This window comes from Cherax quadricarinatus, chromosome 25 (assembly GCF_038502225.1).
Source record: "Cherax quadricarinatus isolate ZL_2023a chromosome 25, ASM3850222v1, whole genome shotgun sequence".
NCBI lineage: Eukaryota > Metazoa > Arthropoda > Malacostraca > Decapoda > Parastacidae > Cherax > Cherax quadricarinatus.
In genome coordinates, this window is record NC_091316.1 from 20454353 (window position 1) to 20481784 (window position 27432).

Consider the following 27432-nt stretch of genomic DNA (forward strand, 5'->3'; position numbering starts at 1 on the left):
CAAATTGAAAAGCTTAAAAATTGGATAATTCTTTAAAGTGAAAGTGACACTAACAGAATATGTACCAGCTACGATGGTTTGAGACAATCTTAACCCACTTGATCTTTTACTCAAGGAAGAATGCGCTCGAAGAGAGATAAATACATTTGCCTCTTTTTAATACGAGGATGCACCCGTAGCTTAAAAACGTAAGTTAGGTTATAAAATATATTCATTGTAGATGTTATAATTGACATTACTAGTTCGGGTTAACGGCACCACAGAATAAGATTCGACATCTAAAGAAGGAATGAACAAGCGGCTCCGATATTTAATGACTTCAGATGACAAAATAGAAATTCTACTCGAGATAGTGTGTTTGCAGGGTGTGTATATATTGCTCGTTTTGTGTGAGTGTATGGGTTTTATCAGCATGTTCGTACAGTACATTTTTTGTGTGGTTGAAGCAGGAGTGAAGTACCTGACATTGAAGGCATTGGTGACGGTTTTCTCCTGGGTCTGGTACTTGCAACGGATGTGGTAGCCTCGTCCCTGATTGGTGACCAGCTTCCTGTGTGGCTGTACCACCACCGTGTTGAAGTACTCGATGCCGTCCTCCTGTTGGGAAGAGAGAGAAGTCAGTTCACCACACTGGCGTCACACAGAAGGGATGAAAGAGGGAGAGTCAATCTACTAGCTACACTTGAGCCATCTTGTGATATGTCATCACATTACGGAGGGGAAGAGGCATCGGCCCATAACCCTTGTCATATATACTACACAGATAGCTAAATAATGACCATCACCTACTTAACAAGACAGGAACTATCATCACCTTATATCTACCTCGCCACCTTCATAGCCTGAAGGTGGCGAGGTCGGTCGCCTGAGCTATAGATGTTGCGCTGTGGGATTATTACGATATTCATGGAGAAGCGCTAAACGTGTAGGAGTCATATTGCGCATAGGGAACAGTAGATAATCAGGTTTGATCCAAGGAATAGGAAAATAACCCCAATTCCTTAGATCAAGAGCCCTTCGGCAGCGTCAAGGCTTCCTAGAAAGGAAGCTGACGCAGATGTTGGAGGCACAAAACAAGAGCTTCCAGTACCCTCAGAAGGTAGATCTTACAGCTTATAACCTAACTCGCAAAAACTCTCCTGAACACACTTGTTAAGCAGCATCCCTCATTTGTGTTAGAAAAAAAGTAATCAGAGTGCAAATACTTTTGTACATAAAACCAAACTAACATTCTAACAAATAATATAAGCTATTTGCAGAAAGTATCAAGCGAATTTACCAATGTAATATAATAAACTAATTTATATAAAAAATCATTTAACCTTTTATTTATGTATCTTGAAGTGAGGCTATAAATTATACTTTTTCTTTGCGGCATCAGTGAGTTAAACTCAAAATATATGATCATTACAACATATATGATCATTACAGACAGGTATGAGTGTAATCGACAGGTAATTAGTGGACATGACAATATTCCCAGGTAATGAGTGGGCACTTCACCCCCGGGGCGTGGACATGACAACATTCCCACGGAGGTAAAGTTGTGGTCACAATAAAGGGTCAACACTGCTCTCATACCAGCTTTTCTCTTGTCTTACAGTGCAGAAATTAAAGCACTGATACGTGTGAGAAAATCCGCTTCCTCTCTGGAGAACGAGCTGATGCCCAGTGATGCTCCCCTTCATTAATCCTACTGGGGAGGGAGATGTGCCTTGATGCTGGTAAAAGGTTCTTGATGCAAGGGATTGGGACTACCCTTCTACGGATGAACCCTGATTGCCTCTCATTCCCAAGCTGCTGGGACAGCGGGCGCTGATGTTTCCAGGCAGAGCCTCTATTAATAATAATAATAATAATAATAATAATAATAATAATAATAATAATAATAATTATTATTATTATTATTATTATTATTATTATTACTATTATTCAATGAATAGCTAAACCCATGTAGGTCACGCAGCGTTAAAAAAAAAAAAGTGGAGGCGGCTCGATCTTTCCAGCCACAGCCCAAGGAGAGAATTTTATAAAGCATTTTTCACATATTCACAGTTCATGTTTTGTGATTTTTACGCATCAAGGATAAAACACACACTACCAACAGTTTACAAAGAGATCTCGGGTGTATGTGTGTGTGTATGTGTGTGTATGTGTGTGTGTATGTGTGTGTGTGTGTGTGTGTGTGTGTGTGTGTGTGTGTGTGTGTGTGTGTGTGTGTGTATGTGTGTATGTGTGTATGTGTGTATGTGTGTGTATGTGTGTATGTGTGTGTGTGTGTGTATGTGTGTGTATGTGTGTGTATGTGTGTGTGTATGTGTGTATGTGTGTGTGTATGTGTGTGTGTGTGTGTGTGTGTGTGTGTGTGTGTGTGTGTGTGTGTGTGTGTGTGTGTGTGTGTGTGTGTGTGTGTGTGTGTGTGTGTGTGTGTATGTGTGTGTGTGTGTGTGTGTGTGTGTGTGTGTGTGTGTGTGTGTGTGTGTGTGTGTGTGTGTGTGTGTGTGTGTGTGTGTGTGTGTGTGTGTGTATGTATGTATGTATGTGTGTGTGTGTATGTGTGTATGTATGTGTGTGTGTGTGTGTTTAAAAAATGCCCGAACATCTTCATTTCAGTTTCAGTTTCTTCCGTGTTCCTATTTAGAATACGTTGTATTACTTACGAGTTTAGTGTAAATGCTACTACTTCTACTACTAATAATAACAATTTTCTTCCGTGTTCCAACAGCTACCGAACAGCATATATTCCTCAACAAGAAATCAGATCAACAAAAATGAAACTTAGTGAAACAAGACTAAGATACCGATTAGATAGGACAGGTACTTATCGGTGCATAAAAAGCGACAAATCACCAGATATAAATAGCGAACATGAACAATAAATTATCAATGAAAATTTTGAAACATGTTAACTTGGGTGCCAGCTGCAGGTGTTTGCAAAACAGTGAACTCAGTAAGAATTCTTGATTGTACCTCTTTTAATGCCTATGATGTACTAACATGCTATTCCCACGACTATTGGGACGATGGTTAAATCCAACATAAGATTAAGATAATATCATATACTGAATGATTTTCCTAAACAAAATGTAAGACAAAATTTTGTTTAGAGTTTTAACCCCGGAGGGTTAGCCACCCACGATAACCAAATGGGGTCCTCAATCTAGTACCCCAGGATTCGACTCGCCCAAGTCGACTAACACCCGGGTACATACTTTCTTGCTAAGTGAATGGGACAACAGGTGTAGAGAAACATGCCCAATGTTTCTACCCTTGCCGAGGATCGAACCACGTCCACTCAGCGTGTGAAGCGAGTGTTGCCTACCAGGCCACGGGCCACCATAATGATAGGCGTCTGTCCTGGCGATGATAGACAGAGGTCACGAGGAGATTTACCCCCATAATGGACGTGAATGTACTTACCAAACAATCCAGACCTGCCTCGTCCCCATCATCCCTCTTGTGTGCATGTGAAGAACAAACAAGGTGAGGTGGGAATACTTGGTACTACGTTCTGCCGCTCCCTTCCCTCCTCCACCACTTTAACACTTGGAGAGTGGAAAGCCTGTGGGGCTAACATGGTGGCTGCTGTTGTCCCTGGTGTTGCTGCTGTCATTTCTCTTCATCCTGCTACTATCACTGCAACCGCTGCAGCTACAACTGTTGCTGCTGCTCTGGCTCGACTGACTTACACAACATTTTTTTTTATAAATTTTAGAACACATTTACTAGGCAGCAGTAAGGTCTAGAAAATCTGTAGTGTGTGACTATGACTTCCTGTTGTATTGTTGTAATCAGTCTGTTCTATTCTTCGTCTAAGTGCGTTCTTAGTGACAATTGAAGAATTTTTTCAAATTAGTTGTATCTTTATAATCAATTTTGTAGGGCTTAATTGAATATTATATGAAGATTTCTTAAAGTGACAGCCTTTAGCTCTAGTTGCTTAGAAGGTGAAGCTCGAAGATGTTAACTGGCATGATGTGTTACACAGTATAGTTTGTCTCTCGTACACGTAGTCAGGAAAGCCTCGCGTTTACCGTACGTAATGTGCTATTCACTCGGCGATGATTTAAATATTTGCATGCAGCACACTCCTTGTAATGTAAACAGCCGCCTTACAAACACAAGACAATACACACGGCTTTATGAGCGGCAAAAGTTACATGCTCAATTAATATAATTTACTGACATTACTGCAATGCACTAAATAGAAATTGGGACTGGCATGAAATGGCTTAACGATGAGTGCGGTAGATTCTCCTTTTTCGCCTCCTCCTCCTTCTTCTTCTTCTTCTTCTTCTTCTTCTTCTTCTTCTTTATTATTATTAGGGTTGTTTTTGACCCCGGAAGGATAGTAACCCAGGATAACTAAAGAAGCACACAAGGCTTATATACGTTGGAATCCTTCCTTTTCTCTTTCCCAGGACGTGACATACAACATCCAAGTAACAATTAGGTATCTGTTTTCTAACAGGTGACCAGGGGCAGCAGGTGTGGAGTATCATTACATTAATAAATATACAGTGCCGATAAGTTTATGAATTACACACATGATACACCTGGGTATTTTTATTCTGAGTGGCTTTCTCTATTCAATACAAAGATTATATACGAAGACAATGGACGATGAGGTAATCAGTCCCTCAGCCTCGAGGGAGGTGTTCAGTACCTTAGTCTTGAAGAATCTGAAGCACGAGCAGGAAGATGGATTCTTTATATACTGGAGTCAGATGATGTTCATTTTCTGCACGTGTCTAATTCATCAGGTGTAGAGAGACTGCCACCTATATAAATATTTACTGCTAGGGAACAGAGGCAGCAGTGTAAAGTGCTCCTGGGGTTTTGGTGTTGATGCCAGGCAACTATGTTGACACCGAAGGAGGTTAGTGACCATCGGAAGAGCACGGGGTTTCATAAGCACAGGGTTTCCCAAGCACAGGGTTTCCCAAGAACTGGGTTTTCGAAGCAAGTTTTCCCCAGCAAGGATTCGCTCAGCATGGGGTTCATCCACCGATGCCAAGCGCTCGTGGACTTTGTCGTTTTGTATGTAAATCTTCAAGCAGGAAGCAGTAGGAGGGATTATGAAGACTGGAGGGAAGGCAGGAACTTATGAAATTTTGCTCTGGAGATCACTAAGAGCTATTTTTAATAAAACGAATACAAATCACATATAAGATCATTCAGGGTAAAAAAAATAAACATACAACACAAATATATACTATCAGATAACGCTGAAGTAGCCAGCATCAATTAAAAATTCTATTTAAGTGTCAACGCTAAAACGACTCCTGATTTTCCCCTGAGGTCTCTAGACTGTTGGGTTGGTTAACTGGTTTTTACGGTCTAGTGACTACAAAAAGGACCATTAAAGCTGCATGTAACGTGCACACAAGGATACTTTAATTAGAAAGTAAACATTCAGTATATATATATTAAAGTTAAAGTAAATATTCAGTATATATACATTAACACGAAGACTGGGGAGAGAGACAGTGAAGGGGTAGGATGCCGCCATGATGGCTGTGTTGACACTAAGGAAACACACGGGTGAAACACCTATTAAGATGTTCTCGTTGCCTCTACAAATACTGTCTCAGTTAATGTTGTATGATTCTCTCTTTTTAACTATGTATGAAAATATACTTCATTTAAAGGATATACTAAAAAATTAATTATTTTCTTTGGTATTATATTCCCGATGCTGAATTACTGTTATAAGAGTTTATACTTATTTTTAATTACATTTTACTTGTTTGATTTACTTGAGATTTCGTTCGCAGAATATCTCATAACAAACAATCATATTTTGTCTCAGTTATGCCAATAAATATTGCCTAGTTTATCCTTCGTTTTTTAGCATTCTAATATTTGTTGATAATTAGGAGATGAATAAAAACGACAATAACAAGAGTCACTTGGGTATTCAGGTGTACAGGTCACGATGGAAGATTATAGAAAAAAGTGACATTAAGGTGTTCATATCAGCCATAACCTGGAATACAAAACAGGGAAGTAAACTGACCATCTCTGAGCTCATGGTGCTGCAGGACTTGAGCGGTAATTTGTAGAGGATGGGACTCGTTTGTTCCTTGAACTCTGCCATACATGAAGAATTCTTGGACAGTCCTTTCGGGTAGATCATGCCATTAAAGGCATCGGAAGTGTCGATAGAGACGACGATATCATTACTGTTGCATAAAATTCGAACGCTTTTGATCGTCGCCTCTTTGCCTGTGGGAAAGAAAAAAACATTACTGGAGATTGTTGATGAGAAAACATTGCTAAGTTAAAACAAGTCCAAGACATCAAAATTATGTTAGTTAACTGTGAAGGAACTATATATGACTTGTCCGTTCGTTCTGAATTATTAATATATATATATATATATATATATATATATATATATATATATATATATATATATATATATATATATATGGAAGAAATCACAATAAAACGCGTGATTGCAAATCTGAAAAAAAAATACCACTATTATGAATATTTTTCATATATATACATATATATATATATATATATATATATATATATATATATATATATATATATATATATATATATATATATATAATTATTTAACACGCTGGCCGTCTCCCACCGAAAAAGAAACACTTCCACCATCATTCACACTATCACTGTCTTGCCAGAGGCACGCAGATACGAAAGTTTAGATGTTACTCTGAACAGTAAATATCCCAAACCCCTACTCTAGAGAGCAGACTTTACTTCCTACCTCCAGGACCTAAGTCCAGCTAACCAGTTTCCCTATATCTTCGCAAAATATTTCCTTGCTCACACTCCAACAGCTCAAGTCCCAAAAACCATTTCTCCACTTCTAACACGCTCACACATTCCTGCTGTATGTCCAAGCTCCTTGCACTCAAAACCCCCTATATCCCCTCCCTCAATCCTTTCTTAGGACGACCCCTACCCCGCCTTCTCTCCACTACAGATGTTTACACCCTCCTGGTCATCCTATTTTGTTCCATCCTCTTTAAATGATCAAACCACCTCAACAACCCCTACTCAGCCCTCTGAATAATATATTTAATAACTCCATACTTCCTCCTAATTTCCACACTAAGAATTCGCTGCATAATATTTACGCCACACATTGCCCTAAGACACGACATCTCGACTGCCCCCAGCCGCCTCGCTGCAACATTCACAACTCATACTTCATACCCACATAAAAGTGTTGGCGCCACTATACTCTCATATACATTCCCCTCTAGGCCTCCATGGAGAACGTTCTTTAATCTCCACAGATACCTCAATGCACCACTCACCTTTTTCCCTTCATCAGTTCTATGGTTTACACCGTCCTTCATCTACCCATCCGCTGACACGTCCACTCCCAAATATTTGAACACATTCACTTCTTCCACACTCCCTCCAATCTGATATCCATTTTTTCCTTACCTAACTCGTTTGAGACTCTCATCACCTTATTCTTATCTACGTGTGTGTGTACTCACTCACCTATTTGTGGTTGCAGGGGTCGAGTCTTAGCTCCTGGCCCCGCCTCTTCACCGGTTGCTACTGGGCCCTCTATCTCCCCGCTCCATGAGCTTTATCAAACCTCGTCTAAAAACTGTGTATGGTTCCTGCCTCTACTACGTCATTTTCTAGGCTATTCCACTGCCTTACAACTCTATGACTGAAGAAATACTTCCTACTATCTCTCTGACTCATTTGTGTCTTCAACTTCCAATTGTGGCCTCTTGTTTCTGTGTCCCCTCCCTGGAACATCCTGTCTTTGTCCACCTTGTCTATTCCACGCAGTATTTTATATGTCGTTATCATGTCTCCCCTGACCCTCCTGTCCTCCAGTGTCGTCAGGCCGATTTCCCTTAATCTTTCTTCATAGGACATTCCCCTTAGCTCTGGAACTAACCTTGTCGCAAACCTTTGTACTTTCTCTAGTTTCTTGACGTGCTTTATCAAGTGCGGGTTCCAAACAGGTGCTGCATACTCCAGTATGGGCCTGACATACACGGTGTACAGTGTCTTGAATGATTCCTTACTAAGGTATCGGAATGCTGTGTCGAATGGTATCGAATGTGTGTGTGTGTGTGTGTGTGTGTGTGTGTGTGTGTGTGTGTGTGTGTGTGTGTGTGTGTGTGTGTGTGTGTGTGTGTGTGTGTGTGTGTGTAATATTCGTCGTCCAAAGACGAAAGAAAAAGCTAAAATATTGTCTCAGAAAGTATTATCCTAATTAAAAAATAGGGACGTCAGGCTCCAGTGTCTCAAGACAAAGAATAAACCTTGATTCTGAGTCAGTTTCAGGGCTGGGAAAGTGGAGGCCAAGAGTCAGGTGGAAGTGTTCTCAACACCACCTGGGTCAGTTTAAATGCGGTTTTCTTACAAATAACACACACTTCGTAAAGGAAACTTTAAACGACGCTTCGGTACGTCTACAGTTGTCTCTCCAAAGTGTTATTTATGAATGGTTCCGGCCATTATATTAAAGGTTTTATTACTTTAAACCCATTTGTTTTGCAAACTGAACGGGAGTATTCTCTCACATTAAAATTCCTAGATAGTATGCCACCGATATAAATAAAAAAAATATTTCTTATTCTAAGTTAGGTTAATCTAGTTAAATCGCCAGTAACGAAATAAGAAACGGGACAGACTTATCAAGACAGGAAAATAGGACCTTGAACGCTGTCATTAAGGGTCTGTCAAGAACATTAACTTGATCGTTTCATTACAGCACCATCTCAGACCGCTATAATTTCATCGTCAAGCCCAATTGTTGGTAGTCATTACAAGTCTGATCATTAATTTTCACTGATCAGTCTTAAGGGTTAAACAACAATTTAACGACTTTGTACCTGCATGCTAGATCCATGTCATCCTCAAATAAAAAAAAAAGTTACAGGAACGCTATTGTGCCGAATTCAAAATAATGTGTAGAAGGAACCATCTTAAAGGAAATATAAATTGCTCCGACAATAGGAGGAAAGGAGACAGCACCATCGTGGGTAAGGTTGTCGGGGTGAGGCAAAGTGTGGGTCTGTACCATATTATCCCGAGTACCCTGTAATATTCACGTAATTCAGAGTTCCTCAACACAACAAGTGCTCACCATCTTGCATCCCTGTTCGGCTTCTCGTTTTTGTCAAATATGATCTTTAATATGTTCGTTTCCTGCCTTTATCATGACAATCTCTCGCTACTTCTTAATTGACCACACACACACACACACAATCAGTATCGCAATATGTAAAGCCAACCAGAGTACAGCGACCGCACTGGTACGCCAACAGTTGATTAATCACTGGTAATTACCAAGACAAGTATGCCAACGATTGCTTAATCACTGAGAATGTCATCATACATCTTATACCAGCACCAGGGAACATTCTGTTTTTCTTGACGAAAACCCACTACCAGCCACCGCCATAACACGCCACCGAGGGTACGTACCCCTATCTAGTCGACCTGCAAAATTCCTTCATGGTCGTACCCAATCTGCATTACACAAAGGCTTTCCTGCCGTGACCTCCACCCTAGTCTACATTGATCTCTCTCTGGGATGTCCCCGTGACCTTGAATACGGGGGCGATGGGAAGAAGTTCTTTTGTCCAGGTAACTAGACGTCAAGGCGTTTCTGGAGAACACAGACTGCACGAATATCCTTGTCTTTGTTAACTTAACAATGATTTTCGTTTTCTGTTGGATTATCGTATTAGCTTCACTCGTGTGTGTCGAACACTAGTTGAATATTATTAAGCTGACTGTTTCACGATTAGCGGAGAGAGGCTCAAACCTCCTCTAGTCCTTGTGCTGATTGACCATCATGGGACGGAATATTTGTGTTATATTAAGACCTCCGAAGGTCTTGATAGGGCATTAACCTGGTACATAATATATTTTATGTTTAAAACTCCTACTTGTACTTGTATATTGCTCTATTACCCTTATGAATTTAACAACTCTCATGACTATAACAATACTACTACTACTACTAATACTAATAATAATAATAATAATAATAATAATAATACCACTAATAATAATTATAATAATACCATTTGTGTCGCTATTAACCATTGTTACTTATATTATCATAGCAGAGAGAGAATAAAAGAGAGAATAAGAGTAATGTAGCATAGTTTGGGATCAGTGTGAGGTTTGTGTTGAGGCCGCAGTGCCAGGCCTTAGCGCAAGATCAAAATATACAATACTACTCTTCTCCTTTTATTTTTCCTTCGTGTAGCTGTCTTGTATTATTGGTCGGTGTTTATAACACTTGTATATAATAATATTGCATGAAGTCATCTTCAGCGTTATACAATAATTATTAATCATGACGATAAGATTCTCTACATCAGCTTTAAGTATGATCATTTTTCACGTAGTGATAACGTTAAAACTACAACAATCACACTAACTGCAACAATAATACAAAACGGTGATGGCCTGTTGTTATAAACAAGGAAAATGGTTGCAGTGGAATGAGATCCTTTTTATTTCTGGCTACAATGGAAGAGAATCCTCCTTATTTCTGGCTACAATGGAAGAGAATCCTCCTTATTTCTGGGTACAGTTGAAGGAGGATCCTCCTTATTTCTGGCTACAGTTGAAGGAGGATTTTCCTGATTTCTGACCACAATGGAGGAAGATCCTCCTTGTTTCACGTCTCTCAGGTTCCAACTTTAGAAAAGTAATCGTTAGTCCGGGAATACAGGCGCTGCAGACGGACCATGACCATTTAGCCCCTGGGTAGTCGTGCTACTGTAACTAGTGCCCCTAAGCTGACCATGCTTCTGTCACTAGTGCCCCTGGGTAGATCATGGTGCCGTCACTAATGCCCCTGCGTAGATCATGCTACAGTCATTAATGCCCCTGGGTATATCATGCTACCGTCACTAGTGCCCCTGGGTAGATCATGCTACCGTCACTAGTGCCTCTGTGTAGATCATCCTACCATCACTGGTGCCCCTGTTTAGATCATGCTTCTATCACTACTGACCCTTGGTAGATCATGCTACCGTCACTAGTACCCCTGGGTAGATCATGCTTCCATCACTAGTGACCATGGGTAAATCATACTACCGTCACTAGTGCCCCTGAGTAGATCATGCTTCCTTCACTAGTGACCCTGGGTAAATCATACTACCGTCACTAGTGCCCCTGGGTAGATCATGCTTCCATCACTAGTGACCCTGGGTAGATCATACTACCGTCACTAGTGTCCCTGGGTAGATCATACTACCGTCACTAGTGCCCCTGGGTAGATCATGCTTCCATCACTAGTGACCCTGGGTAGATCATACTACCGTCACTAGTGTCCCTGGGTAGATCATACTACCGTCACTAGTGCCCCTGAGTAGATCATGCTTCCTTCACTAGTGACCCTGGGTAAATCATACTACCGTCACTAGTGTCCCTGGGTAGATCATACTACCGTCACTAGTGTCCCTGGGTAGATCATACTACCGTCACTAGTGACCCTGGGTAGATCATACTACCGTCACTAGTGCCCCTGGGTAGATCATGCTTCCATCACTAGTGACCCTGGGTAGATCATACTACCGTCACTAGTGTCCCTGGGTAGATCATACTACCGTCACTAGTGTCCCTGGGTAGATCATACTACCGTCACTAGTGTCCCTGGGTAGATCATACTACCGTCACTAGTGTCCCTGGGTAGATCATACTACCGTCACTAGTGCCCCTGGGTAGATCATGCTTCCATCACTAGTGACCCTGGGTAGATCATGCTACTGTCACTAGTGCCCCTAGGTAGATCATGCTACTGTCACTAGTGCCCCTAGGTAGATCATGCTACTGTCACTAGTGTCCCTGGGTAGATCATACCACGGTCAGAAGTGACCCTAGGTAGATCATGCTACCGTCACTAGTGACCCTAAGGACGTCATATCACCGTCCCTAGCGGCTCTAAGGGCCGCAAACTCAATACAGGGCTCCTCCTCACGTACCTTACTAACTCATTTTATATATATATATATATATATATATATATATATATATATATATATATATATATATATATATATATATATATATATATATATATATGCAAAACAACCACTCTGAAAGAATAGAGAAATTCCAAGCGCTTTCGTGACTACTCACATTATCAAGGAACTATAGTTCCTTGATAATGTGAGTAGTCACGAAAGCGCTTGGAATTTCTCTATTCTTTCAGAGTGGTTGTTTTGCATATTCTGAAATCACCTGTTTACTGTGATCTTATTGCATATATATATATATATATATATATATATATATATATATATATATATATATATATATATATATATATGTCGTTCCTAATAGGTAAAACTGGTCAGTTAACAAGAACTCATTTAAAATTAAGTCATTTCTAAAATTTTCTCTTATACGTTTAAAATTTTTTTTTTTCATATATGTTGATGTAAAAATTAACAATTTTGTACCAAAAGAACCTTAGAAAACTTACCTATCATTATTATAACAAGCTCAATTTAATTTAGCATAATCCAACTAAATATAAACCATACCACGGGTGGGGCAGGAACTCACGATCAGTGTCATAAAACTCTAGACCGATTCTCTGATCGCGGGTTCTATCCCCACCCGTGGTATGGCTTCTTTGCAATCGTGTCATTATGATTTCGTGAGCCAACTCGATATATTTTAGACAAGTTTACAATAATTTAATAATAAAGAAACAAAATGAAATATATTTTTTCATAAGGTTCAGAATGATTCTTGTGAAATTACTGCATACACAAATTTTCGCTTGCCTTATTCGGAAAGAAAAGCGTTATTATTTAAGCCAAAATCGCAAGTTTTTCCTATTCAGCACGACAATTAGGTGAGGTGGGTTGGAGAGAGGGGGTAAAGGAGGTTTTGTGGGCAAGGGGCTTGGACTTCCAGCAAGCGTGCGTGAGCGTGTTAGATAGGAGTGAATGGAGACGAATGGTACTTGGGACCTGACGATCTGTTGGAGTGTGAGCAGGGTAATATTTAGTGAAGGGATTCAGGGAAACCGGTTATTTTCATATAGTCGGACTTGAGTCCTGGAAATGGGAAGTACAATGCCTGCACTTTAAAGGAGGGGTTTGGGATATTGGCAGTTTGGAGGGATATGTTGTGTATCTTTATATGTGTATGCTTCTAAACTGTTGTATTCTGAGCACCTCTGCAAAAACAGTGATAATGTGCGAGTGTGGTGAAAGTGTTGAATGATGATGAAAGTATTTTCTTTTTGGGGATTTTCTTTCTTTTTTTGGGTCACCCTGCCTCGGTGGGAGACGGCCGACTTGTTGAAAAAAAAAATATATATATATTATACATATATATATATATATATATATATATATATATATATATATATATATATATATATATATATATAATACTTGACGTGCTGTTGGAGTGTGAGCAAAGTAACATTTATGAAGGGATTCAGGGAAACCGGCAGGCCGGACTTGAGTCCTGGAGATGGGAAGTACAGTGCCTGCACTCTGAAGGAGGGGTGTTAATGTTGCAGTTTAAAAACTGTAGTGTAAAGCACCCTTCTGGCAAGACAGTGATGGAGTGAATGATGGTGAAAGTTTTTCTTTTTCGGGCCACCCTGCCTTGGTGGGAATCGGCCGGTGTGATAATAAAAAAAAAATAATATATATATATATATATATATATATATATATATATATATATATATATATATATATATATATATATATATATATATATATATATATGTACATATATATACACACACACACACACACACACACACACACACACACACACACACTTAATTCGCAAACAGGCGAAATTATTTACAAACATTAATGTGTTCCCCTAATTGTGCTCTCCTAATTGCACCACCTCTCTGCTGGCAGCTACTGGTTTCGTTCTCTCCTGGCTGCGTGAGCCCTATCATACCTAATTTTAAAGCTATGTGTGGATTGTTTCTCTACCACTTCGCTGTTTAGGTCGTTCCACTTCCTGACAACTTTGAGGATAAAGAAGTATTTCCTAACATCCCTGTGACTCATCTCTGTTTTTAACTTCCGGCTGTTACCTCATGAGACCCGCCTCTCAAACAGACTTTCTGTCTACCCTGTCAATTCCTCCGAGCAATTTGTACATCGTAATTATGTCAACTCCGATCTTTCTGCCCTTTAGTGTCGTCAGGTTTAGTTCCTCTAGCCTCTCGTGATAGTTCATACCCCGCAGCTCTGGTGTACTCACCTAGTTGTACTCACCTAGTTGAGGTTGCGGGGGTCGAGTCCGAGCTCCTGGCCCCGCCTCTTCACTGATCGCTACTAGGTCACTCTCCCTGAGCCGTGAGCTTTATCATACCTCTGCTTAAAGCTATGTATGGATCCTGCCTCCACTACATCGCTTCCCAAACTATTCCACTTACTGACTACTCTGTGGCTGAAGAAATACTTCCTAACATCCCTGTGATTCATCTGTGTCTTCAGCTTCCAACTGTGTCCCCTTGTTACTGTGTCCAATCTCTGGAACATCCTGTCTTTGTCCACCTTGTCAATTCCTCTCAGTATTTTGTATGTCGTTATCATGTCCCCCCTATCTCTCCTGTCCTCCAGTGTCATCAGGTTGATTTCCCTTAACCTCTCCTCGTAGGACATACCTCTTAGCTCTGGGACTAGTCTTGTTGCAAACCTTTGCACTTTCTCTAGTTTCTTCACGTGCTTGGCTAGGTGTGGGTTCCAAACTGGTGCCGCATACTCCAATATGTGTGTGTGTGTGTGTGTGTGTGTGTGTGTGTGTGTGTGTGTGTGTGTGTGTGTGTGTGTGTAACAGTACGAGACAACATGTGATAAAGGTTTGAAGGGGCAGTGACTGGTGGTGAAGGGGCAGAAGGCACACATTACCAGCCTGTACATGAATGGTCGGACCGTGAGAGCTCACCCTCCACTCAGGAAGACGAGCACAGCATCCTTATCTCCATCTACTCCCCCCCACATACAAGCACACACACACACAGGAGCTGTGACCCGACCCATGCAACCACACATGAGTACACACACACACACACACACACACACACACACACACACACCATCTTAATATTCTAAGAACTGAAAAAAAGTGACAACAGCCCAGATAAGATCAGTCATTATTTCTGCATAAATGGAACATATAAAACACACGGAAAGTGAATCTGAAAGGAAAAAATGTGTAAACACAACCAAAAAGAACTTTAAAAAATTAAAACATAAGATCCTTTACTATTATTACTATTAAGCGCTACCTTACTATATTTATCTATACTTTAATTATGGTACGGACTTACTTTTAAGACACCGGATCTCTCCCACCAAAGTAGAGTGACCCAGAAATGTTAACACATTCATCATCATTCGTTTAGTAGCTGTCTTAACAGACGTGCGCAGACATCACAAATTAAATGACTCTCCACATGATGAATTAGACACATGGGCAACAACTGGGTATCTTTATTTTATTTACAAAATAAAGACACCCAGATGATGCCCACGTGTCTTATTCTTTCACGTGTCAGTACTGTGGTAAGACCTTTTAGCCTGACACAGACTTCATATGCTGTGTAGATTCTGGGAGACGAGGATGAGCGGAGGTCTGGACCCGGGCAGCTATTAAGGGATTCCAGAGAACAGGTAAAGGGGGTTGGATCTAGGGTGTTAGAATCATGTTTTCATTCTGCCTCCGCGAAAATACATATAATTTTTAATGAGGCTGTCACATCTGATTAAGATTCCGTCTCAGGGATGAGTGATGCAGATCAATTTTTTTGTGCAGTATATTAATGTTGGTAGAACTACCGATATGTTAGGTGAAAGGACACATGTGTAATTAATGCGACATTTTATTGTGGCAGCGTTTCGCTATCCAGGAACTTGACGAAGCTCCTGGAGAGCGAAACGTTGTCACAGTCAAATTTCGCTTAACTAAATCTAAAAAAAAAATTTATATAAATTTCGAGTGTTATATACATAAATGTATAATTAAGTTTAATTTAGTTAAGCTCCAGCTCTTGGGTTTACGTTTCTCGATCGACTGCCTTGATTTCGCTCCCCCTCCCCGACAGGCACGGGCGGAAGGTGCAGGCAGCGTGGGAGGTGCAGGCCACAGTGGCAGAAGGGCTGACGCTCCACATCTCAGAGTTGACTTTCCCAGGCTTGTGTCAATGTTGCCATAGCGGCTGTTCTCTCCCCTTCTCCTCTGCTCGCCCTCCACACACACACACACACACAACCTCCCGGCTAATGCTCCATGAATTTTTGTCACTAATGCCTTGTTCTACACACACACACACACACACACACACACACACACACACACACACACACACACACACACACACACACACACACACACCATCCATACATAGCTTTAAGAAGAGGTATGATAAAGTTCATGGAGCAGGAAGAGTGACCTAGTAGCGACCAGTGAAGAGGCGGGGCCAGGAGCTGTGAATCGACCCCTGCAACCACAACTAGGTAAGTACACACACACACACACACACACACACACACACACACACACACTCTCACACACACACACACGCGCGCGCACACGCACACACACACACACACACACACGCACACACACACACACCACACACATGCACACACACACATGCACACACACACACACACACACACACACACACACACCACACACACACACCCACACACACACACACACACACACACACACACACACGCACACACACACACACGCACACACACACACACACACACACACACACACACACATCACGCACACAAGCACCCACTAGCGCACACATGCCCACACGGGTTCCATCCTGTACCGTGGTTTGTTTGTTTACAATCGTTATAATACTATTTCGTGAGTCACAGTTGACTGCTGTATACTGGATTTTAACGCAAATAATAATAATAATAACAATAAAGATGGGACATTACAATCAGATGATCACACAATCCCTCTCACAGTTGTCAGACAGTCACTTAGAAAGTATGAAAAACTGTCTTTCCTAACTGGCAGATTATGTGCTTTTATTTCCCCCTCTCAGTAGTCACGAGTGTATAGCAGCCATGTTCCCAGGTTGATGAGTGAGACATGTGGCTGAGCCCTCGCCTGCCCTAGCCCCTCTATGTGACACTCGTTAAATATACTTTCTATTTCATCTGTTGGCTCAGAAGTGTGTCAAGGTGCTAGTTACAGTGCCTAACTAGGAGTCCACCAACTCCCCACAGTAAACCCTCTGTAGTTCTTTCAAATCTCCATGCAACACTGTAAATAGTAAAGAAAAATTGTGACAACGTCCACTTGATATCATAATCATTACTTTTCGAGAGCACATTTCTAAACGCTAGCTCTCACGATTTTTTTTAACCTTGTTTATAGGAAATCATTTATCTTCTTTCCTACACGCAGGTTTGCACATCATTCCTCACCTTTAAGAGTAACTCAGTTATATGTCCCGCACTTACATTAACCAAAAGCTCCAGAGTTTCTTACTACATCATCCACAACAGTGACTCAATTTTACACTTCTCTCAAAACAATTATTCTCATTTGGCTCTCCTAGCTGCACTCATTTCACACTCAACTGTACACTTCAAATGTACAACATTAATTCTCATAGCTCGATTCTCGAATGTAAACATTAATGTAACTTTTTTTATATGATAATTATTTAAACGCACCGACATACGTGTAGCTCTGCCTCAGTTATACCAGACGCCAGTCTCAAACATCCCTTTACAGGCAGGACCTTTATAACCTAGCTAAGATATAAAACGTCCTACCAAAAACCTTAAGAAAAATTCCCTTCTCAATATTACTATAAAAACGGATATTTTGTCTATTTTTAATATGGGTTGTAACTGCAAGGGGTAAGAAGGGTCTGGCTGCTGGAACATTTCTAACAGTGAAGGAAAAAAAAAGAGAAAATAAATTTAAGAAAATAGTTCAAGAAACAGCGGAAAGGAAAGTAAAAAAAGTTAAAGTATATAATAATAAATGTCAATAAAAGATCTAACATTCTAAACAGATCTTCCTCGCGGGTCACTGTAACATCCGAGCTTCATTATTATTATTATAATCAAGGGGGAAGCGCTAAACCCGGAGGATTATACAGCGCCTAGGGGGGTATGTGGAAGGCATTCAGGCTTAATTCGGGGAACTGGAGCACAGATCCAATTCCCTAAATCAAGAGCCCCTCACCAACATCAAGGAGCCTTCCTTGAGGGGTACCCGAGCTTCAGCTTACGATCGATGAAGCCGAAGCCAGGAATGGAGATATTCAGGCTGGGAATCGAACGTTGCGAAGGTCGTTCAACCAACCCTGGTCACGCTTACATGATCGCACGTCTCATTCTCTGTCTTTAGTCACAGATTCGGGATACTTTGTCACTTTAGTATGCTCTTCTATTTATTTTCAGCAGTCTGTTTTAGAGCGATTCTGCCGAGAAAATAAAAAAAAAATCTCACCCAAACAACTGAGCACACACACATAATGTAAACGATTTTGTGGTCACAAACAGGTGACAAGTATATGACCAGTGTGTGACAGGCATATGACCGGCTTGACAAAGCTCCTGGAGAGCGAAACGTTGCCACAATAAAAATGTCACATTAGTTGCACTTGTGTCCTTTTACTTTACAAATGAATTACAATATAGGGTGTCCCCTAATTATGGAACAATAGGGGATAATTAAAAATAACGTTAATAATAAATGCCTTTTTCTTTCAAAGAACGTGTTCATTGTGTCCATTATTATTAATGCATGAATTTTGGCGAGATAAACAGTGTTACAACACACAAATAACCCGAACATAGGAGAAAGAAACATATGACGATGCTTAGGTCTGACTTGTGACTAGTTAATGGTCCAAGTCGGACTGAAACGTCGCCATGAGTTTCCTTCTAAGTGCGGGTTATTTGTGTATCGTTCCAGCCAAGGTATTGTGCCTTTTTATTCTTTAAATAGTGTTACTGAAGAAGCCCTGTTAATCAGATGAAACCTTTCGGCAGTTAAGATACCCAAGTGTTGCAAATGTGTCTTATCCACCACCTCGGCGGTATTGTTTACCATCAACGATTTGGTCCGGCGATACCCTACGGTTCCAGACTTACGGGACTCTGACTCACGAAATCGTAGTGACACGATTGCAAACAACCATACCAGTGGCTAACGCGTCGATCTAGAGTTTCACGACTCTCTGACTGCGGGTTCAAGCCCCACCCGTGAATTTTTTTTTTACGGGACACTACAAGGGGCTCATCTGTCGCGCTGCTAAAAACATTACCAGAGCGAGGTGTGCTGGAGACCGCAACACTCCGCAGGAAGTGATCCTTCCCTGGCGTCCCCCATGACTTGCCTGTGTTACTCCACCACCCCCACCATTTTCATATTCATGAGGAAAGGCTAAACCCGTAAGGAGTCATACAGCTCTTGGTGAGTGGAAAGTAGTGGGAGTCTGATCCAAGAAAGGGAATGGAAGTTTCAGTGATTTGGATCAAGAGTCTTTCCCCAGTACACAAGTGTGAAAACAAACTGGGGAGCCGTTAAGTGTTGCCGGCGCATTATCCAACAACACCAGTGAGATGTTGCCTGCATATCATCCAATAACACCAGTGAGGTGTTGCCTGCACATCATTCAGCGACACCAGTGAGGTGTTGCCTGCACATCATTCAGCGACACCAGTGAGGTGTTGCCTGCACATCATCCTGCAACACCAGTGAGGTGTTGCCTGTACATCATAAAACAACACCAGTGAGGTGTTGCTTGCACATCATTCATCGACACCAGTGAGGTGTTGCCTGCACATCATTCAGCGACACCAGTGAGTGTTGCCTGCACATCATCCAACAACACCAGTGAAGTGTTGCCTGCACATCATCCAACAACACCAGTGAGGCGTTGCCTGCACATCATCCAACAACACCAGTGATGTGTTGCCTGCACATCATCCAACATCAGTGAGGTGTTGCCTGCACGTCAACAACACCAGTGAGGTGTTGCCTGCACATTATCCAACATCAGTGAGGTGCTTCCTGCACATTATCCAACACCAGTGAGGTGTTGCCTGCACATCATCCAATAATACCAGTGGAGTGTTGCCTGCACATCATCCAATAATACCAGTGGAGTGTTGCCTGCACATCATCTAGTAACAGCAGTGAGGTGTTGCCTGCACATCATCCAGTAACACCAGCAGCAACCCACGTCCTTGTCCGTGACGTTGTTGCACACATGCGCACTGACAACAGAGTGGAATCTCATCCCACAATTATTTTTTATGGGCATGTGCTAAACCCGCATCGTCATACAGCGAATGGCCAGTGGGATATATTCAGGTTTGATAGGAGGAAAGGTAGCTTCAGTGCCTTGGATCAAGAGACCTTCGCCGCCATCAAGGCACCTCCTCCTGAAGGGCTCGTACACTAAGCTGAAGTTGAAACATTGATAGTTAAATTCTGCGCCCAAGTTACATACAAGCTTCACTCTGTACTAATACTCTACTTCACTGTATCAAGTGTGAGATAGTAGCCAGCAATATTTATAATGTGAACGTGAGTGTGCATGCGTACGTGTGCGTACGTACATACACACGTGTGTTTTCTTCAACATTGTAATAAATGCTCAAAATAAGCTCTTCAGTATATATATATATATATATATATATATATATATATATATATATATATATATATATATATATATATATATGTGTGTGTGTGTGTGTGTGTGTGTGTGTGTGTGTGTGTGTGTGTGTGTGTGTGTGTGTGTCGTGCCATATAGGTAAAACTTGCGATTTTGGCTTAAATAGCAACTCTCTTCTAGCGGAATAAGGTAAGCGAAAGTTTGTGTAAGCAATAATTTCGCAAAAATCATTCTGAACCTAACGAAAAAAAATATTTCACTGTGTTTCTTTATTATTAAATTATTGTAAACTTATCCAAAATATATTTAGTTGGATTAGGCTAAATTAAATTGCGCTTGTTATAAGTTTAGGTAAGTTTTCTATTCTTTTGATACAAAATTCTTAATTTTTACATTAACGTAAATGAAAAAAATATATCTTTAAACGTATAAGAGAAAATTTTAGAAAGGACTTAATTTTAAATGAGTTCTTACTAATTGACCAGTTTTACCTATTCGACACGACATATATATACGTACATATGCATACTTACCTATACATGTACATATATGTGCATGTATATTAAGTGTGGTGGTGTAGCGTATAAGACGGTCTGTAAGAGAGATGTTGCTACGTGTGCCGTTATGATGAGCCATCAAGTCACACTGTGACTGTGATGGTTGGCCGGGGCACCCAGGGTCAGCCAGCCAGGCTATACATCCGGCAGAGCTGTAGGTGATGGGTGTGTGGTGATGGGTGTGTGGTGATAGGTGTATGGTAATGAGTGTGTGGTGATGGGTGTGTGGTGATGGGTGTGTGGTGATGGGTGTGTGGTGATGGGTGTGTGGTGATGGGTGTGTGGTGATGGGTGTGTGGTGATGGGTGTGTGGTGATGGGTGTGTGGTGAGTGTGGTGAGGAGTGTGGTGAGGAGTGTGGTGATGAGTGTGTAGTGATGAGTGTGTGGTGATGAGCGAACTAACAAGATTGTTAAATAAGCTGTAACCGCTTATTTGTCTCTTCAGTGATAAAGCTAATCTTTATCTTCAGTAATAAGCAATGGCGGACCTATATTTCTGAGGTCCCTGAAGCTTGAACTGTTATGGGGCCCCCTTCGCAACCACTTCTCATGCACCAGACCCAATGTAAACTAAACTCGCTTCTGGGGCCCCTCCAGGATTAGGGTCCCTGAAGCTTAAGCTTGATTAGTTTCATGGTAAATCCGCCCCTGATAATAAGGCTAATCTCCAACTTCAGCAATAAAGTAAATGCTTGTAAAATTTTAAAGTTTTATTTTTATTTTATATTTTTGCAAACACAGGCTCTATTTCCTGGGTCTTTCTCCCTCAGTAGTAAATGGTGTGATGAGTTGAACACGTGTATGGAGTTCGCCTCCAGTACATCTTCACCTGGTGCCTCCAGGCACTCACTACCTTCAACTTCAAGAGGTTTACTCTTACACCTCTCTTTATTCATTTATGTGATCACATTCCATTATTGCTTCGTCGTCCTGGCCCCAACCTTTAGTAATAGCTTTCCTTTGTCCACCTTAGTGGAGCTTCTAAGTATCTTGTATGCTGTGATTGTATCCCCTCTCTGAGTCTTCTTTCAAGAACGTTCTAAGATCCTTCTCCTTAAACGAATTTTTAGCTTCATTTTCCCTAGTTTGTACTTCATCACAGATTATTTCTTTCTCCCTGATTTACATGATACCGCACTTGTTCGGATTAACCCAAATAGACACTTGTTTGACCCTCATGGCAGCGTGTTCAAGTCTTCCTGTAGCCTTCCACAGTCCTCTCTCGTTGTTAGTCTTGTACTTCCTTCAAGTCATCGGTAAACAATGATACACAGGACTCTATCCCTTCCGGCTGATAATAGACAAACGTAGTGGGGGATACCAATTGCTTATCTTGCCCATCCTGATGCATCATCTCGTACTGCCACTGTTTTCTAGTCCAGTCACCTGACTTCCCTGACAAATATGTAACGTAACGCAGCGTGTCTTAGTCACAGCAATGCAGCAATGGCTTTCTTTCAGTCAAAGAATATGCAGTCAACCCACTCGTTTTCCTTGCTTCAGTTTCAGTATTCGTTATAGAAATCCTTAAACTTCGTGAGACAGGATTTGCCATCCTTAAATCCTATTTGGTTTTCTGTAGCGAAGTCTTCTCTCTCTTTATATGCTCCATGGTCCACCACCCTCTCCCTGATTGCCATTCCCAGTTCTTTGAACAGTATTTAATTAAAAGACACCGGTCTGTAATTCAGTGTCTCGTATATGCCCTCTTATACATATAAAGGGACCACATTTGCAGTTTTCCAGCTGTCCGGTGTTGCCCTGTTTCCAGTGACTTCTTGTAAACCTTTGTTATAGCTTCACATAAACCTTCTCCCTCCTCTCAACACTCACTGAGATATATTTTCAGAGATAGAACCTAATTGCGTACCATTCCCCAGGCTCTGTATAAACCCCATAAGTGTGTTAATTTCCGAGGTCGATTTTTTCCTCCTGAAATTTACAGATTCGCCTGTACTCTGCTATACGGTCGTTTAGTGTAACTAATCTATATATTTTGTCATTCTACTTAGTTGCTGCGATCAGCGGACAATGGTTTGAGCCTTTCTCCCAACCTGTGCAAATGATTCATACGAGTTTAGCGTTTCATAAAATACAACACAAATCACAATTGTGGATATGAGAGGGTGGGCTAAGTAAAAGACAAGGAAAGTTGTTTTATTAGCGACCAGGGAAGTGGAAGGTCAAAGTCAATGAAATTATTAAACAAGTACATGGGCGAGTGTGCGATGTCTTGGAGACCATTGCCAAAGCTCGCACCACCTTGTCATCAGGGGGAAGGGCGGAGAGGGAGGAAGGAGGGGGTAAGAAGGCGGGAGAGACGGTGAAAGAGGGGAAGGAGGGAATGGGATAGAAAAGGGGTGAAGTAGAGGGGTTGGAGAGAGGAAGATGATGACGAGTTGTAAGGAAAGGGATGAGAAGGGACGAGAGTGGGCGCCCTGTCTCCGTATTAATTCTCTAAATCTTCAATAACATTTTACATTTCAGAACTTAGACACAACAGGAAGTATGAGGAGGTTCCCGTAGTTGCAAATAACAGTAATAAAAGTTGTCTCACTCGGTGGTTGTTCTGATTTAGTTTCTTAGGTTTGATACCTAGTGACTGTATAAAAATTACTGATGCTGCAATTCACCTGCATTAACATTTATAGTTTAATCACTGAAATGTGGATTAAAGTGAACGATTAAGACACGTTCAACAGTTTGGCATATTTATTGGCAAGACGTTCTGCCTGTTCATTAGGCTTCTTCAGTCGATATATAATAAAGACGACAGTAGTGGAGATTTATATACTATGAGGCGATCAGCCCCTCAGCGTAAGGGATTAATTACTTCATATCCACACTTCTGTGGCACTGGATTAGAGTCTCACTGTATATACACTGAGAAACATATGTACCCTGTATATGTGGTGCGTAATACAGCAAGTTAGACACTCCAAATTACATTAAAAACAGATTGTTTCAAGCTTATATGTTATAAATTGATGAGTTATATATATGTTACACAGATTTTCAAGTCTGAACTAAAATTTAGCAACCTAACTTGACTTTTCAAAAATAAACTTCGCATAACTGAGTTTAATTATATAAAAAAATAGGTTATTTTAAATTTATGTAGTAATATTTATCAAAAACATGTATATCAGTTTCATGATGTTAGAATGTTTTCCACAACGTTATTGTAGTAATAAATTTGCGCTCATTTTGTTTGCCAAAACGATGTTTGTCGGATAAACCAAGTCGACAATTTTAACTTAATAAGTACGACATATACACTGGTGTGTGAAGCGAGACACAACTTCGACAAAAAATTAAAGCACAGGTAAACAGGTTATTTGTATATTTCAGCCTTAAAAAACCCTCTTCAGTAGATATCCTGCTGAAGAGAATCTCAAGACCGAAATTTAAAGAAATGCTTTACCCGTTTTTCACCTTTATTTACAAGTGATTCATTTAATAGGTCAGTGCTTATGACATTTTAATCCAAACACATTGTGTTTGTAAGTTTAGAACAGACGGAGGTGGCAGGGAATTCATAGCCCACAGGATGGCGATATTATGTAAAGACCGCCTGCACCATATTGTTAACTAACGTAGAGTGGACAGTATGTAGTACACTGTTAACCTCCTAGGCATCAGGTGAACGTGTAATATAATGTTACTAATCATGTGTAGGCGTAAGAAGCTTGCCAAGCAATCTATTCCGTGCTATCCAGCAGTGTGTAAAAAGGACGGGAGTTGGTTCTCAGTGGGTGTGCCGTGTTTGGGAGTACACAAGGTCGGTTGTCTACAAGGAAGCTGCACTGGCAACGTTGTCCCTCGGTAAATATCATTACCTCATCCAAACAACGGTGACAATGTCCTCTTACAGTGCAGTGAATCTTTTTCTTTCTCGTCTGCACTTTAGTAACATATATATATAAAACCAAATAGTTATCTAACAGTTACCGTAGTTTTCTGTTAAAACAAGTAGGTACACATAGCAATACAAGATTGATAAATGAGAATTAGTAAAAAATTTTAGTGGAATATAGATATATAAGCTGCTGTATATCTAAATAATAATAATAATAATAATAATAATAATAATAATAATAATAATAATAATAATAATAAAAATAATAATAATAATAATAATAATTATAATTATAATTATTATTATTATTATTATTATTATTATTATTATTATTATTGATAAAACGGAAGGGTCCCTACAACTGAAAACACTTTAACAAATCTAGGCAAGGGTTAAAATACACCGAGAGGTGAGTATCTCTTGTTGTATATTCACTGAGTTTAATGTATTACGTATTACAAACAGCCTTGATGACCATGATGTAGCCAATGGGCTTAAATTTAAACCTAGTAAACCAAAATGTGTAAAGTGCCGTAATAATCACTAAGATGAACACAATGTGAGGTGTCTGATGTGACGAGGTGGGGCGTACTGAGGCTGTAGGTGAAGGTGACATGGCTGTGGCAGGGTGGAGTGGCACTAATCAAGAGCACACAGATAAAACATATACCATAAAACCTCAGGGTTCCGTACCGAGGTTACCTGGGGTGGGACACTTACTCTCACTGATAGTGCTGTACAACCATTCTGGACACAGTAGATAAAGAGAAGAAGGCTATTAAGAGACATGATAGTGGGTTCTGAGTGTAGGAGGAGGAGCGTGGCAAGGCTTTTTCAGCCATGCCCCGCTCAAGCCTGCGCGGTATTGACAGGCTAGGAGGGGCGGGTTTAGCCGAATAGGATATAATACCAAGGACAGGGCAGGATACGATAGACAGGATATAAAGACGCGAGGTACAAGAAAGGTGTGGCATGGTGTGTCAATAGCAGAAGTGTCCCTGTGCGGCGTGAGACTGACACACACACACACACACACACACACACACACACACACACACACACACACACACACACACACACACACACACACACACCGAGCATGTCTCCGGAAGCACACATCAATCAGATAACTGCTGCAGCATATGGGCGCCTGGCAAACCTGAGAACAGCATTCCGATACCTTAGTAAGGAATCGTTCAAGACACTGTACACCGTGTATGTCAGGCCCATACTGGAGTATGCAGCACCTGTTTGGAACCCGCACTTGATAAAGCACGTCAAGAAACTAGAGAAAGTACAAAGGTTTGCCACAAGGTTAGTTCCAGAGCTAAGGGGAATGTCCTATGAAGAAAGATTAAGGGAAATCGGCCTGACGACACTGGAGGATAGGAGGGTCAGGGGAGACATGATAACGACATATAAAATACTGCGTGGAATAGACAAGGTGGACAAAGACAGGATGTTCCAGGGAGGGGACACAGAAACAAGAGGCCACAATTGGAAGTTGAAGACACAAATGAGTCAGAGAGATATTAGGAAGTATTTCTTCAGTCATAGAGTTGTAAGGCAGTGGAATAGCCTAGAAAATGACGTAGTGGAGGCAGGAACCATACACAGTTTTAAGACGAGGTTTGATAAAGCTCATGGAGCGGGGAGAGAGAGGGCCCAGTAGCAACCGGTGAAGAGGCGGGCCCAGGAGCTAAGACTCGACCCCTGCAACCACAAATAGGTGAGTACAAATAGGTGAGTACACACACATGCACGCACAAACACGCGCACGCACAAACACGCGCACGCACATGCACACACGCGCACACACACACACACACACACACACACACACACACACACACACACACACACACACACACACACACACACACACACACACACACACACAATTGGCTCCTGGAGTTCAATCCCACCAAGTGCAAAGTCATGAAGATTGGGGAAGGGCAAAGAAGGCCGCAGACGGAGTACAGTCTAGGGGGTCAGAGACTACAAACCTCACTCAAGGAAAAAGATCTTGGGGTGAGTATAACACCAGGCACATCTCCTGAAGCGCACATCAACCAAATAACTGCTGCAGCATATGGGCGCCTAGCAAACCTCAGAACAGCATTCCGACATCTTAATAAGGAATCGTTCAGGACCCTGTACACCGTATACGTTAGGCCCATATTGGAGTATGCGGCACCAGTTTGGAACCCACACCTAGCCAAGCACGTAAAGAAACTAGAGAAAGTGCAAAGGTTTGCAACAAGACTAGTCCCAGAGCTAAGAGGTATGTCCTACGAGGAGAGGTTAAGGGAAATCAACCTGACGACACTGGAGGACAGGAGAGATAGGGGGGACA

At 41.1% G+C, this 27432-nt stretch overlaps 1 protein-coding gene across 3 annotated transcripts in view; it reads right to left on the reverse strand.

Annotated features, from left to right (window-relative positions):
* The window catches only part of pio (piopio), a 256035-nt gene that overhangs the window by 62735 nt on the left and 165868 nt on the right, over nucleotides 1–27432 (reverse strand). For all 3 annotated transcript variants that reach the window (XM_053778495.2, XM_053778496.2, XM_053778493.2), the window contains exons 4-5: nucleotides 6020–6228; nucleotides 461–597 (exon numbers count right to left, since the gene is read on the reverse strand). In XM_053778495.2, the coding sequence (XP_053634470.1) occupies nucleotides 461–597; nucleotides 6020–6228 (346 nt within the window). The remainder of the gene's footprint in view (nucleotides 1–460; nucleotides 598–6019; nucleotides 6229–27432) is intronic.